This window comes from Heloderma suspectum, chromosome 2 (assembly GCF_057233095.1).
Source record: "Heloderma suspectum isolate Gila_16-S chromosome 2, 16-S_ref, whole genome shotgun sequence".
NCBI lineage: Eukaryota > Metazoa > Chordata > Lepidosauria > Squamata > Helodermatidae > Heloderma > Heloderma suspectum.
The window spans coordinates 234,696,524-234,712,487 of record NC_139459.1 but is presented as its reverse complement, the minus strand read 5'-3'; the positions used below and the strand labels follow the sequence as shown (position 1 = coordinate 234,712,487).

Sequence of the window (15,964 nt, the reverse complement as noted above, 5' to 3'; positions counted from 1 at the left end):
CCATTGTTAGAAATGTTTTTAATTTATTAAAAAGCTTGCCACTCACTGTCTCCTGCCACAATTTGGGAGAACTGTTCGATTTACTCAGAGGAAGGCTAAAGAAGCGTTTGGCGAAACAATGAACATGGCTGTGCGCAGGATCATTCTTGAATATTTGCATTGCTGGGATAAATAAAGAGTTTGATTTCCAATAAGAACAACCAGTTCAGTATTCAAAGATTTCCAGACAGGAGATTCCCCCAACATGACTGAAGAGTTATTATCTTGTACCATACAAAAAAATGCAAAAAGAGGGAGAGGAGCATGCCATCCTGTCAGACCATAACCCAAATATTTGTGCTGTGCCTCACTTATTTCCCATCTCATGATAGAGGCAAAACCTATGAAACCAAGTACGGGAGTTTGTTACTCTGAATCAAATGCCACTCAGAAGCATCATGAATGCGAGACTGATAAGAAGTGGGGGAAGGCAAGGGGTGAAATTTCACATTTTGATTCGTTACCTGTTGTTGGAGAGAGGAGTTGGACCAAAGTTTTAACCATGTGACAGAAGACACTGGCCTTAGAATCCAACAGGCGAGACCCTTCCCTTGGCCTGCAGTCCTGCCCTGCAACTTCCTCACATGCTGGGGAGCTTGTGGCACTGTTAGGAACAAGGAACTGATGCTTTCTCCCTTGGCTTTGCCCTTTCCTTCAAAACCTCATTCCCAAACCTCACGACCCTTCTTTGTGGCAACCAAGTTGGAGTGGCAGAAACGGCTGGTATGTAAATCAGCAGTGCTGCTATTTGTTCCACCAACATCCAAAAGTGCAGACTGGAGGGGACTGATCCTTTAACTGACAGTACTAATGAACCGAGTTCTAGGAACAGTTCCAGACTAGGACAGCAGAGGGAGGCAAACTTGGCAGCACTTTCAGGTTCCTGCATATGCGGCACCTGTGTAAATGGGCTGAAACAGCGGAGTGGATGAAAATGGAACGGTTTGTAAAGTCCACCTCATGTTATAACCACCCACTTCAGAGAGGAGGCTAGGCCTCAAAGAAATGGGAGGTGTCACGGCTGCATTCAAGGATGTGAGCGTTGCATCTCCGCTCCACATAAAGATTGCGGAGGGATACTCTTTGTTCCTTTCACCAACCCGGTACCACTTAAAATATGTGAGGGCTGCTCTGGCATACCGGTTTGGCCTCCAGGGGATCAGATGGGTAGGCCAGGGTGGTCTAAGATAAAGGGCTGCCATGGAGTGGAGAAAGTGCATAGGTTCAGAAGGCATGAAAAGCAGAGGGTGTGCGTGTGTATAGGAGGATACTGAGAACAGCAGGAGAGGTGCTGTGCAACACCTGAGTGTACCTAAGCAAGACTGGAGGGGACAGGAGGGGGACTGAAAAGGGGGAGAATGACATGACAGCAGCACTGAGTTCAGGCCCTATCATGGCACCAGGAGTTTTTCACTCTCTGGTATGGACCTGAGGAAAGGCTGGATGATGATCAGTCCAAGTTAGAGCCCTGTCTGGGGAGAACCAGATCTGATGAAGGAAAAGGCAGTGCTCTGGGATAATACTTCCCTGGATCATGGCCTCCATTTGCAAATGGATTTGGTTTTTTTAAAAATTTTCTACTAAAATATATATCTAAAAACAATTAAAAGCACAACAAGGACAGAGGGAAGGTGTGCGGGGGGGAGGGAAATGCCAGCCAGAACTGCCAACGCAGCAGCAGGACCTCCCCTCTGAGCTCATACTAGCTGTGGTGCCTGAGGAAGCAAGGCCCATGTTTAAGATTTTTTTTTTTTAAAGGAGATGGCACAATGCTTTCTATCCCCTCTGCCAAAACAAAACCAAGCCAACAACGAAAAAAAGGAAATGAAAAAAAAAGGTGGAAAACGATTCTACAAAAAAAAAAAATTAGGAAATAAAAACCATCGACTGGAAAAAGAGAGGTGGGCACATTTTACTGGAGGCCCTCGGTGGAGGTGCCTGCGTCACCGTCATGGCTGCCCGTCTCGAAGCTGTGCTCCACGCCCATGATGTCTGGCTCCATCTTGCCAGTGTCGTTGATGAAGGTCGTGTAGGTATCGCCCTCGGCCATCAGTAGTTTCAGTTTGGGGATCCAGCTCTTGCGGACAACGCGCCGGGCGTTTGTGCACATGTCAGCAGCAATAGCATTCATCTCACTCTCCTTGAAGTTGGGGGCAAAGTTCTGGCAATAAACTGAGAATGGGAAAGGATGGTCAGTGTCATTATAGCAGCAATTGGGAAATGCCCACAGCTCATTGCCGCTCTAGCCTCCCAACGCCTGCAAAGGCTCACAGCATAATAAATACATGATGAAGTTTAACACTGCAGCATCAGTTGGAAGAAAAGACCCACACCAAAGCTTTCACATAAAGCACTAAATCGATTTCTTCAGCAATGACCATTATGGATTTGGGTATCCCAAAGGGATAGATTAAGAGGTGCAGCCCACTGACCTGGTGGCACACGAATTCCTCCCACTGAATAGGTCTATAGTTGAGCTTTCAGCTGGTTATAGCTAGACTCCAAGAAATCTACCTGTTCCTTTAGTCCCTCTTTTTCTGTGGCCAAACTCAAACTTTGAACCATTGCTTGCTTCAGCTCCCTCTCAAAGGGCTCACATCTCAACTGCAATGTCTCACACTTCCCATCTTTACCCATCAATGCTAACTTCATGTGAACCCTTTCCCTCAGTTACCTGCACTAACCCAATATTCATGACCCAAAGGCATACATTCAGTTCCTTCACAGCTCCTGATTTTACTTTCTCCTGTTCCACATATTGTTCAAGCAACTTGCACTGTCTTCTTCAAATGGGACAGGAAGGGATGAATTTCCCCAAGGATTTGGCCCTGTACTTTCAGAAATGCGTATTAATTTAGATTTCATTGGGACTGGAAGTCTCTTTTTACAGCCTAAAACATCATTCAAGGGAGCCAAAGCTTCTTTCTATATATTTCTCTGACTTTTTTTTCTAGGATGAAACAGCTTTCCAAATATATTTGGTAATGGGCCAAAATTTTAACCTGGGTAACTCTACTCAGAAACCATCCAATAATGTCCATGGAGTGTCTGACTTGGTTCCCTGGCCAATGCACCAATGTGCACCAAGCTAGATTTCTCATGCCCCCCACTGCTTACTCTTCAAGAGTTGCAATAATATACTCCTACACTCCCCACCCACAATAGAAAGATCTCTTTAAGACACTCACACTTCACAGCATGCAGCACCCGGCTGTCAAGGGGTTTCCGGCTGGGGTCATTGGTGGAGGAGCGGATTCCAGTGCCACAACTGTTGGCAAGGGTATTCCTGGTAAGGGGTTAAAGAGAAAGTGATTAAAACCTTCACAGAATGGTTCTCACTGTACCTTTCCCCTAATGGCCAACTCTGTCCACCTCCATCTGTCCCAGCTCCTGTACTGCCCCCTGCTCTAGCTAGGCTCCCCGAGTCCAGGTGTCCCACCTCCAAAGTAGAAAGATGTACTGGGCAAGAAGGGGAGAAAACACAGAGAAACAGAACTCCCCCGCCCGGTCTCTCCTCACCCCCCACTGGAAAACATACTCACCGGTCAAAGAAGGATGCTAGTAGCCGCCTGAGAAGCACTTTGTGCCGTGTCCCAGCACTGACATGACAATTCATCAGCTGTGCCCGAGTGATGTACACGTTGGTACCTGTGATGAAAACAATATTTTGAAAGTGGGTAGAGACCAATAAACCATCTAACCAAATGTCACCACAGTACAAGATGCTTTGTGGTAGTAGCAAGAAACAATGTAGCTACAACAGGATCCATCCAGGCGTCCAATAACACATTATAAAGTGATGTTCAACATGAGGCTGGCTAAGGACAGGTTGCTTACCTGTAACCGTGCTTCTTCAAGTGGTCGCCTGTGAACTCAGACATATGCAGCTGTGCAGAACAATCATTAGGAACATTCTACAGCTAAACAGAGCTTTAGGCTGGAGTCCCGCCCACCTCCTCTGCACACGCTCCAGGTGTGGCTCCTGCCTGCCTCTCAGTTCCGAGTCCACTGCAGTGGAGGAATAAAGAAGCTGAGGCACTGAAGTGCGGAGGAGGGTGGATTGTGTGAATTCAGAGTGGCTGGGTGACCAGTCAGATGGGCGATTAATAAATTTAATAAATAAATAAAATAAATAAAGATAACCACGCAAAGAACCACTGTTACAGGTAAGTAGGCAACCTGTCCTTCTTTGTGGTCACTGTGACTCACACGTATGGGTGACTAAAAAGCAAGAGACTTGCCAAGGGAGGGAGACGTCACGCCAGGATTGAAGAAAGGAATGCTCTGTTAAAAACCACATCCGCTGGAGCTCTGATATCCAGGCAGTAACATTTGAAGAAGGTAGAGGGCTGAGCCCAGGTCGCTGCTCCACACAGTTGCGGAAGCAAAATACCTCTGAGGAAAGCAGCAGAAGATGCTATGGCTCTAGTCAAGTGACCTCATACTTGTAGCAAGGGCAGTAAGCATGCCAGTTGATAGATTAGAAGTATGGCTGAAACCACCCTTTTGGCGAAGCATCGTGATGACGCCAGGTGACCCTTTTTGTGTCCCAAGCAGCAGATAAATAAATGGGTAGATTTCCTAAAGGAATCTGATGTTCTATGGATATAGAATGAAGGTGCCCTTCTGACATCTAGGGAATAAAGCTTGACCTCCATCGGTGAGATAAGTTGAGGAAGGAGTGTTGGTAGTATGCTATCTTGAGTTAAATGGAATTGTGAGAGAACTTTGGGAAGAAAAGAGCAGTCCAGGCGTAGCACTACTTTGTCCCTAGGAAAAGTAAGGAGTGGCTGGTCATACCTTAGCACACATAGTTCTCTCTTTTGGGTTGATGCCAAGGTGGCCACTGGCATTGCTGAGGGTTGGGATCCTATTCCCATCTTCTGGGCAGATATCTTCATTTTGTAGATGCAATCAGGAGTGTCATCTGTGGATGCGCAAAAAAGGCCTTCACCATTGAATGGAAGAGCCTCCATTCTCGAAATGGCCTCCTAGGGGAGTCCTGCAGTGTGAAGTCAGGCATGACATCTCAAAGACGTAGTGGCTGGCACAGACTTGGGTCCACAGTCAGCCATGTGGTGGTTTGTGTGGATTTGTTAGCCTGCTGATCTGCGGACTTCAGCCTGGAAAATCATTGCGAGGCTTTTGATGTCTTCCAAGAGTTGGGCAAAGAAAGTTGCTGCTTCTTTCCATAGGAACTATGGTAGGCTGCCCTGCGTGCCTCATCGTTCGCCATGTGGAGCGCTAGGGCTGCAGTGGAATACATCCTGCATCCCACGGAATCTAATTTCCTTCCCTCTGAATCCACAGGGGCAGAGTGAGGCTTTTGTCTCGTCTTCAATTGCGATGCTTCTACTATTACGGAGTTTGACACTGGGTGTTTGAAGAGGAAGGAGCAGTCCTTTTCTTGGACCCTATATAAGTTTTCTATTTTTCTCGATGTGGATAGGAGAGTAGGTTTCCCCAGGATTGTTTGATTACATGCAGTAACGTTGGAAGGATTGGGATAGTAACCAGTGGAGCTAATTCTGGTTGTGCTCTTTTAAAGACCGAATCCAGGACCAGAACCAGTGGGACCTTAATCTCTAGCCAAAGGATTTGGCCATTCTGAGAATTTGCTTCACATATGGCCTTATGTCATGTGACAGATAGAGGGGATTTTGATCCCCTATGATGGTGTCTGGTGAGGAGATTGAGGCCCAGACAGACAAAGTGGAAGATGAGTCTGAGCAATAGTCATCCTGTGCCAAAGGAGTGTGTGTGTTAGGAGGCATCTTTGTGGTAGGGGCCAGCAACCGCTGGGTGCATTGTGCTGCTGGCGGTGACTGTGTAGCAGCTGTTGGTTCTAGGAGGTTTTTCAGGATTACATGCTGAAAGAAGCTGGCTGGAAGAGGAGGGTAGAGAGCAAGAGACAGACTTGCAACTTTTGGTACCTTTGTAGTTTCCAGTAACTGAGCATCATGCGGTTTAGAGATGGTGTGAGAAGGTGCTGTGTGGTAAGAAGTTGTCTTAGGTTATTCTAGAAAGTGAGGGGAACGAGAACATTGGTGTTGGGAATGGTGACGAGGTAGTCTTTATCCCTATACTTGTAATGGTGCTGTCTCAGTGGTGAATGGACTTCATAATAATGGGAAGGAGACCTGTAGAAGCAGGGGACAGAAAAAAACTCCAGAAGAGGACAAGGAGGCCAGTGAGGTCTGTCAATACTGAGGGGACCTATACTTTCTTGAATAAAAGTTTCAAGGGGGGTGATACCCTAGTTCTTCCAGGAAAAGTTCCCGATACTGACCTAAGACACTGGATATCGTCTGGGGAGTTACGGTTCCATGAAAATTGTAGCTTCTCTAGGATCAGCATCAGCGATCGCATAAGAGTTTGAGGTGCCATCTGTACTGATGGCAGTTGATGTGGGTTCAGGTTTGATGTTGACTCTATCCTACAAGCCGTCTTTTCTTTTTTGATCCTGATGCTAGAGGGTTAGCGGGGCGTTTATTACGGGACTTGGTCTTTTTGACCTGGTTGGTCTCATCTGTCAATACTGAAGGGCCGGTTTCAACTTGTTAGTACCAGGGGACGGCCAAAGCTGTCGGTGGGCAGAGAGGAGGTGAGCAGGACTCCTGCCTAAAACTACGATTAGCTCTAGAATGTTCCAAATGACTGTTCTGCGCAGGCGCATAACCCATACGTATGTTTGAGTCACAGAGACCACGAAGAACAACCATTAACAGGTACCTCTTTTATGGCTTTGGCCCAGCCAACTGCATGAGCGGCCATTGTGACTCTGCACACAACATCCCTTAGATATTACACAGACCTTTTTCAGACAGGCTTATGGCTAGCAACTTTGGTCAATCAGGGATGCTGGAAAGACAGATTCAATCCAATACCGGAGAAAGAGGAAAGCTAGCAGGAAGGTTTGGTTCTTGAGTAACCCATTCCTCCACACAGGGACAGCAACTACTTTGGCACATGCACAGGAATGGCCAGCGCCAGCAAGCGAATCTCCCAAAATAGCTATGTGCGGGACAGAACGTGATGGATATGACTGAGTTAACGTGGGCACTTCCTACCCCAGTACTAGCCACCAGCCTGTAGGAGATGCAGCAACACCTGAAATGTTGGTTGGGGCAGTGGAAAGCTAAAAAGGTGGATTAGCTCACAAGCAAGATTTAGAATCTCGATCATGCCAGAATGCAGGACACGGAATAATGGGCTCAAGTTACAGGAAGCCAGATTCCGGCTGAACATCAGGAAAAAATTCCTGGCTAACGTTAGAGCAATACCACAATGGAACCAATTACCTAGGGAGGTGGTGGGCTCTCCCACACTGGAGGCATTTAAGATGAGGCTGGACAGCCATCTGTCAGGGATGCTCTGACTTGGAATCCTGCATTGAGCAGGAGGTTGAACTCGATGGCCTTGTAGGCCCCTTCCAACCCTACTATTCTATGATTCTGTGATCTGACTTCCTTTGTCACCACTTCCCTCGCTTTTTTTTCAGTAGTGTTTAAATCAAAAGAAAGAACTCTTCTCTGCCCATTCGAAACATTTATTTCAAGCATGGTATGGTCGTAGAGTTTGCTCTGCCTAATGTATAAGACATGGCAGCTGCAGGGCTAATTTTCCAGTTAGCTTCTTTAATTTGGGAGGAAAAATTCTAAATTTGAGAGATCTTTAAGAAATGTTGTTGGCATGGAAAGAGTGGACTTCTCAAATTCAAACATCTTGTAGACTAACAATCATTACTGCCTTGCATCTGGGTAAACAAATAAATACACACACTGGGTGCTTTTACGGCACCACCGGCCTGCCTCATCCATGGAAGTCCAGACATCATCCTCTTCTACTCATGACCCTCTCATGTTTTCTTACCGCTTCTTCCATCTTTTTCCTTATCACAGAAAATCCGTTAAGGAAAAAAATGGAACAACTGCACAATGCCTTCTGATTGCTAATGCTAGGAGTGCTCTGTCTGGAAGCCCCCCCCTCCCCCATACCAAAAAGCCCCCAATCTGTTTGGGATGATTCTCAGTCTGGAAGTAACTGAGATTTTTCTTATTGGCTGCAGCTACCTTGAAACCTATGTGTGTTACCCACACATATTTGACCCTAATGGGCCGAGGTACTGATCTTACCTGTCACAAGTTCCAGCTTCTCAGCTGGGTCACCCTCATCATACAGCTTGGGATGGCACCGGTTCCCAATCTGGTTGATAAGCTCAGCAGGCAGCGAAGCCAGGTCCTGCCGCACCCGTATCCGGTTGCGAGACTCTGACTGCACCTGGTCTGGCAGTGCTTCCACTTTCTCTGCTGGGCAAAGAAAAAAGGTGAGAGGGTGTGGGGGGATGTGAAGAAAGTGTGTAAAAAGCAAGCATGGAATGGAGGACAAAAGTTGTGGGATCTACAGAGGAAAGCCCTCTTCCATGGTTTAAAAGCTTCTACATACCCCCACCTCCTTCTTGAACAGAATTCTTACGTGAACAATGCAGATTTCAGACTTCCTGGATTTATGGAACTTAAGTTTGGTTATCCCTTCTAAAATGGGATGACAACAGCCATCCCTTCCTCCCTCTAGAACAGAAAGCCATTTAAGAGCTTGTGCTTGGGATCTTTTCAATAAAAGGGTGAGGATGGGAAGAGCTGACCATTGTTGTAGCCACTGGGATCTCCCAAGTCACAGAAAAGGATTTGACCCACACTACACAATTGAAGGCAGGGAGAGGCAATAATGACAGTTGACTAGGCATCCACAGCCCAAAGGGTCTGGATGCTTTTATGTATCTATCAGCACAGATCATCTAAAGCTCGAAGCTGCAGTTCATCACCATTATAAGACATTTTTCCAAAGTGCTTCACAAAAATCTCAGCCATCCTTACAACAAACACAAAGGGAAAGCAATCACCATTATTCCCATAATGATTATTATGGGGCAGGGGATGTCAGTGAGGTTGAAAATTGCAGCTTTCCTAAGGGCACAGAGCAGGCTGGTGGCTGAGCTGAGATTTCACCCGTAAAGATGTCATGGCTCATAGCCTACTTTATTTTATTTTTTTAAAACATTATATATTGTTTCTCAGCAAGCTTCAGTGTGGAGTACAAAAAAGTTACACAAGAATTTAAAACTAGCTAAAACAAAACCACCAAACATACAGATGCAGCAGATCTGAAGCTTTGGGCAGGAAACTCAAAAACTTTGGGGCCCAGATAGTTTTCTCATCCATCCTTCCAGCAGTTAGAAGAGGGAAAGGAAAGGGAAAGAAAAATACTCCGGATGAATGACTGGCTACGAAGGTGGTGCCGATACGAGATTTGGATTCTGGGACCACGGGCTATACTTCCTGGAAGATATGCTGTTGGCAAGGGATGGATTGCACCTCATAAGGGCTGGGAAGAATGTGTTTGGCCACAGCATGAAGAACTTCATCAGGGGGGCTTTAAACGGAATCCTACGGGGGAGGGAGACATAAAGTTGGGGGTAACAATGGATGAAGGCTCATGCACCGCAAGAATAGCTCTAGTAGCACCCAGTAAAAGTCTTCAGAAACGTGTAGGAAGAAAGCCAGACTATAAAGCACATGGTCTTCGATGTCGATATACTAATGACCAGAGTATGGGAAAAAAACAGAATGAACTTGAACTCTTAATACGGGAGAAAAATTATGACTTGATAGGTGTAGCTGAAATTTGGTGGGATGACTCCCATGACTGGAATAGAGCAATTGACAGATATAACTTGTTCAAAAAGAACAGAAGGAACAGAAAGGGAGGTGGAGTTACGCTATATGTTAAAAATACATATCCCTGCACAGAAATACAGGAGAATGAGCTTGGTAGCCCCATCGAGAGCATCTGGGTTAAAATAAATGGAAGAAAGAATAAAAGGAACATGGTGGTTGGAGTCTACTACCACCTACCCAATCAATGAGAAAACAAGGATGAAACTTTTGAAAAGCAAATTGCCAATGTTTCAAGGAAGCATGACGTAGTAGTATTGGGGGACTTCAATTTCCCTGATATTTGTTGGGAGACAAATTCTGCAAAACATGGCCCCTCCAGGAAATTCCTAACTTGTGTTGCTGAAAACTTTCTCCTACAGAGAGTGGAGGAAGGAACTAGAGGATGGGCTATCCTTGACTTGATCCTAACCAACAGAGATGACTTAGTGGATCAAGTAGCAGTTACAGAAACTCTGGGGGAAAGTGACCATGTTATACTTGAGTTCTTGGTTCTAAAGAAAGCAAAAGCCGAGTGTAGCCAAATGCATAACCTGGATTTTAGGAAAGCCAATTTTAATAACTCAGAACAATGATAAGCAAGGTCCCATGGCAAGTGATTCTAATGAGAAAAGGAGTCCAAGATGGGTGGGAGTTTAAAAAAAGGAAATTCTCAAGGCACAATTACAAACAATTCCAACAAGAAAAAAAGGTGGAAGACAACAGACGAAGCTAATGTGGCTCTATAAAAAGCTTAGAGATGACCTGAAAACAAAAAAGGACACATATAGGAAGTGGAAAGAATGCCAAGCTACAAAGGAAAAGTACAGGCAGGTAGCACAGAATTGCAAGGATGGTGTCAGGAAGGCTAAAGCTGTGAATGAGCTGAGGTTAGCGAGGGATGCTAAAAACAACAAAAAGGCTTTCTTCAGATACATGCATAGTAAAAGACAGAGAAAAGAAATGGTTGTTAACTATTAAATAAGGATGGCAAAACAATAACAGATGACAAAGAAAAGGCAGAGGTGCTCAATTCCTACTTTGGCTCAGTTTCCTCCCGAAAGAGGGTCTATGACCCCCTTAGCAAAGGTGAAGTACAGGCTGAAAGGGCAGGATTGCAGCTTGAGATCAAAAGGCATATGGTCAAGGAACACCTCATTACTTTGAATGAGTTCAAATCTCCAGGGCCAGATGAACTGCATCCTAGAGTAATACAGGAACTGGCAGAAGAACTCTCAGAACCGCTGTCTATTACCTTTGAGCAATGATGGAGGACGGGTGAAGTGCCAGATGACTGGAGGATAACTACTGTTGTCCCTAACTTCAAAAAGGGCAAAAAGGAGGAAACTGATAGCTACAGACCAGTCAGTTTGACATCAATCCCTAGGAAAATTCTGGAGCAGTTGATAAAGCAATCCATCTGTAAGCACCTTGAAAACAATGCAGCGATTACTCGAAGCCAACATGGATTTGTCAAGAACAAATCCTGCCAGACTAAGCTGATCTCATTTTTTGATCAAGTCACCTCCCTTGTGGACCGTGGGAATGCTGTGGACATCATATACCTCGACTTCAGCAAAGCTTTCGACAAAGTGCCCCATGATAACCTGATGAGCAAACTAGCTCAAAGTGCACTAGATGAAACAACAATCAAGTAGATCCACAGTTGGCTACAGAATCGGACTCAAAGAGTGCTTATCAATGGGATCTTCTCAAACTGGGGACAGGTAACGAGCAGGATACTGCAGGGCTCAGTCCTGGGCCCAGTGCTCTTCAACATGTTTATTAATGACTTGGAGCAGGAGGTGCAGGGAATGCTTATCAGATTTGCAGATGACACTAAATTGGGCGAGATAGCTAATACCCTGGAAGACAGAAACAAAAGTCAAAGTGATCTTGATAGGCTGGAGCACTGGGCAGAAAACAGAATGACATTTAATAGGGATAATGCTAAGTTCTGCACATAGGAAAAAGAAACCAAATGCACAGTTACAAGATGGGGGATATGTGGCTCAAGAATACTACAAGCGAGAAGGATCTTGGAATTTTTGTAGATCACAAGCTGAATATGAGCCCACAATGCGATGTGGCCCCAAAAAAGGCAAATGCTATTTTGAGCTGCATTAATAGAAGTATAGCTTCGAAAACCTGTGAAGTACTAGTTCCCCCCTACTCAGCACTGGTTAGGCCTCATCTGGAGTACTGTGTCCAGTTCTGGGCACCACACTTTAAGAAGGATGCAAACAAACTGGAGAGGGTTCAGAGGAGGGCAATGAAGATTATCAAGGGACTGGAAACAAAGCCCTCTGAGGAGAGACTGAAAGAACTGGGCATGTTTAGCCTTGAGAAGAGGAGACTGAGGGGAATTATGATAGCGTTCTTCAAGTACTTGAGAGGAAGGCCAGGATCTCTTCTCGATCATCCCAGAATGCAGGACATGGAAAAATGGGCTCAAGTTACAGGAAGCCAGATTCCGGCTGAACATCAGGAGAAACTTCCTGATGGTTAGAGCAATACGACAATGGAACCAATTCCCTAGGGAGGTGGTGGGCTCTCCCACACTGGAGGCCTTCAAGACGAGGCTGGACAGCCATCTGTCAGGGATGCTCTGACCTGGATTCCTGCACTGAGCAGGGGGTTGGACTCGATGGCCTTGTAGGCCCCTTCCAACCCTACTATTCCATGATTCTATGAAGCAGCAGCAACAACTCCACTATCAAAGGCAGACTGAGCAAGAAAATCATTCAACTGCCTCTGAAAGGATAGCAAGGAGGGGGGCTAAAATCACCTCCTGCAGGAAGGCATTCCAAAATACTGGAGCTCCAATGGAGAAGACCTCACTGCTTGTGGTGGGCAGCAGGAGCGTCGTTAGAAGAGGGCCCACCTGGGCACGGGCCTCGGATCTTTTTTGAGCTGTGCCCCGGATCTTTTGAGCGGTCCTAATTGCCATTTTTTTTTACATATTCCCATCGACTTGCATTGGAAAACAAAAACGGCCATAACGTTTTTAGTTTGTAAGATAAATTCATGACATTTGGAGGCTTGGAAGCCCCCCTAGAGCTGACTGAGCCTGCCAAATTTCAGACAGTTAGGCCTGGGGCTTTTGTGCTAGCCACAGGTAAAATTTGCTTTTTTAAAGAAAATGTGTCAAAGCAAAGAGCTATAATTTCTTTGTTCTTCCACATAAGTTTATGGAATTGGGAAACCTGGTAGCCCCCATGGAGCTGATGGAACCTGCCAAATTTCAAGCAGTTATGTCCAGTGACTTTTGTGCTAGGCACAGGTAAAATTTGCTTTTTCCAGGAAAATCTGTCAAAGTAAAGAGCTATATTTTTTTTGTGCTTCCACATAAATTCACGGAATTTGGGGACCTAGCAGGCCCTGTGGAGCTGACGGAACCTACCAGATTTCAGACAGTTAGGTCCAGTGGTTTTTGCGCTAGCCATGTGTAAAGTTTCCTTTTCTCAAAGTCTAAAACAAAAAGTAAAAACTGTCAAGTCATGCAGGGGATTAGAGATCCTAATCAGAAGGTGTTTAAGGTGACCATTAGGAGATCACTATCCCTAATCTCTGATGTAGGGCTTTTTTGAGGTGCAAAAAACCTCCCCCCCTTCTCTTTTCTGCTCTTACATGCCCACTGTTGGGAGCTTGCCTGGAATGAAATTTTGAAGAGGGAGAAGGAAGGGAAGAAAGAGCTCCATGTGAAATACTGGTATTTCACACAGCATCTGATTTTACTGCCCCAAACAGGAATCTTTGGATTCTGCAGAAGTTTAGTAGCTTCAGTACAGCAAAACATCCGATCAACCTCCATAAATGTCTTTCTCCCCCTCCACTTTAATTTCTCCTAAATAGCTGTAGGACTCAAATAATCTCAAAGGGAGGGGTAGGACTATGTGGTGTCATGATTGAGAAACTGCTGGGGCTTTTAAATAGGTTCTACAGTTTTAAAAAAGCTAGAAAAAGCCCTCAGCCACCTCACCTCATAACGCTCAGTGCAACCATTGCAAACCCTGCACAGTCTCCTAAATTACTCTGAAGTACTACCTCTCTGAAAGGAGCCATTTGGCTTAGGGAATTCTCTCTACCCCCCACCCCCATGCACATTTCCAATCACTGCTCCCCTCCCCTTTTCTTTCTTTCTTTCTTTCTTTCTTTCTTTCTTTCTTTCTTTCTTTCTCTTTATTCTACCCAGAACATATCTTGGGGAATTCTTAAAGAGAATTCTCTTTGGTGGGCAAGAGAAGTTCTGAACTGTATTTGACTTTATACAAACAGACAAGAGGGTTGGTTTTTCTCCTTCTCCTCGCTCAAGTCTTTGAGAACAGGGTGTTCACATGGTTGCAGAGAAACAAATCTGGGGCTGTTTTGTTTGTCAGTTGCCATTATCCAGCAATAGGAAGGGCTGTAGCTCAGTGGTAGAGCACATGCTTGGCATGCAGACAATCCCCAGCATCTCCAGGTAGGGCAATGAAAGGATCCTGCCTGAAACCCTGGAGAGCCGCTGCTGCCAGTCAGTGTCAACAATACTGGGCTAGATGGACCCGGGGTCTGACTCGGTGTAAGGCAGTTTCCTTTGTTCCTCTGAACAGAAAGCTTTAATTTAAAAAAAACAGGAGTTTTGGGTTTGTTTTTTAAGTGGGGGGGAGATAAATATTGCTAATTTATGCAATCCTATGTATGCCTGAGGACAGGCAGGCCTGGCGTGCTATGGTCCATGGGGTCATGAGGAGTCGGATACGACTTAACGACTGAACAACAACAACAACATGTATGCCTACTGAGAAGTCCCATTATGTTTAATGAGGCTTACCCTCAAGAAAGTTTGCACAGCACAAGTTACTTTTGCAGGGAGGTTTGCATATTGATGTTCTGCATGTTTACTCAGAAATAAGTCCTGAGTTGTGAGCATGGTACTGCAAGCTTAATACAGTGTTTACCCAATTCCGTCTAATGAATTGATTACCCGTTCAGCTCAGTCCTATGCATGTTTTGTCATTTATGGGTTTGGGGTTTTTTGGTTTTTTTGCATGAACTCCAGCTACAGTGGTGAGGGAAAAGCACTTAGTACATGCTCAGAGTTTCTCCATAACTTAGCCCTAGTTTTGAAAACAGACTCATTGGCTGAATCCTGGTGAAGTCTTGGCACAAATGAAGTTATGGGGAGGAAGATACAATGACAACTTGTGCATAACAAGGAGGAGGTAGAGAGGAGTTGCACAAAACAAGACATCTGTTTTTATGAAGAGTTGCTGGAGGATGGCAGGATGAGGAGGGATGGTTGCATGGAGGGAATAGAATTGGTAGGGGGAGAAGTGCAGTGGTGAAAGAAAAACATTCTGCACATGCTCAGAGGCACTCTATATTTAAGAACATAAGAAGAGCCATGCTGCATCAGACCAAGGTCTATCTAGTCCAGCATTCTGTTCACACAGTGGCCAACCAGATGCCCACAGGAAACCCACAAGCAGGACATGAGTGCAACAGCACCTTCCCACCCATGTTCCCCTGCTGTTAACGTTGGTGAAATGTAAATAAATTCTAGTAATTCTACATTTGCATGCATGTATATCCTTCAGAAACTTTGCAGGTTTCTTGCCTGGGGGACACCTCTAATGACCTGTGTGTTTTCATACAAATTTACCCAAAAACTATTGGGGAAGGTGTGAATGGAAGGGAAAGCAAATCACTCCCTCCCCCAAATTGGAGAACTCCCCTTCCACATGAACTGCTGCACCTATCATTCTGAAACTTTGCTGGTTTCTTACTTAGGGACAACTGTAGGCTGTCTGTAATTTTCAGAACAATGGTCCACAAGGAAAATAAGGAGAGAAGTATGTCCTCTCTTGGAGACCTCACAATGTCAAGGCCAGCCTTGCACAAAACCCCTTGTGGCTAGCATTCTGAAATTTGGCAGACAGGATCTCCTCTGATGGGGCAATGAATCCTGAAATTTTTATCCAATTCTTCCAAGGAATTAAAATGTTACTGGCAGTTCCCTTTAAAAGAAAATCAAAATATAAACCCTGCACCTATTTTTCTGACATGTGGCAGATATAATCCACTTCTAGGGGCCTACTATACCTGAAATTATAATCCAGTTCTGACCAAGAGAAAAAAGTTACAGTTCTTTTCTAATTTCCCATGGTAGTCAACAGGAAGCATAAAGACTCATTTTTCCAAACCTTGACTCAGGTTTGGTGCTGAGCTGA

General features: G+C 45.2%; 1 protein-coding gene across 6 annotated transcripts in view; it reads right to left on the bottom strand.

Annotated features, from left to right (window-relative positions):
• NACC1 (nucleus accumbens associated 1) overlaps positions 1-15,964 on the bottom strand; it is a 36,264-nt gene continuing 20,300 nt past the window's right edge. For 4 of the 6 annotated variants that reach the window (XM_084838544.1, XM_084838547.1, XM_084838545.1 and 1 more), the window contains 4 exons: positions 8,175-8,348; positions 3,582-3,687; positions 3,228-3,325; positions 1-2,211 (listed from right to left, as the gene is read on the bottom strand). In XM_084838544.1, the coding sequence (XP_084694670.1) occupies positions 1,952-2,211; positions 3,228-3,325; positions 3,582-3,687; positions 8,175-8,348 (638 nt within the window). In that variant the 3' untranslated portion in view covers positions 1-1,951. The remainder of the gene's footprint in view (positions 2,212-3,227; positions 3,326-3,581; positions 3,688-8,174; positions 8,349-15,964) is intronic. The other 2 variants (XM_084838546.1, XM_084838543.1) reach the window with 1 other exon arrangement.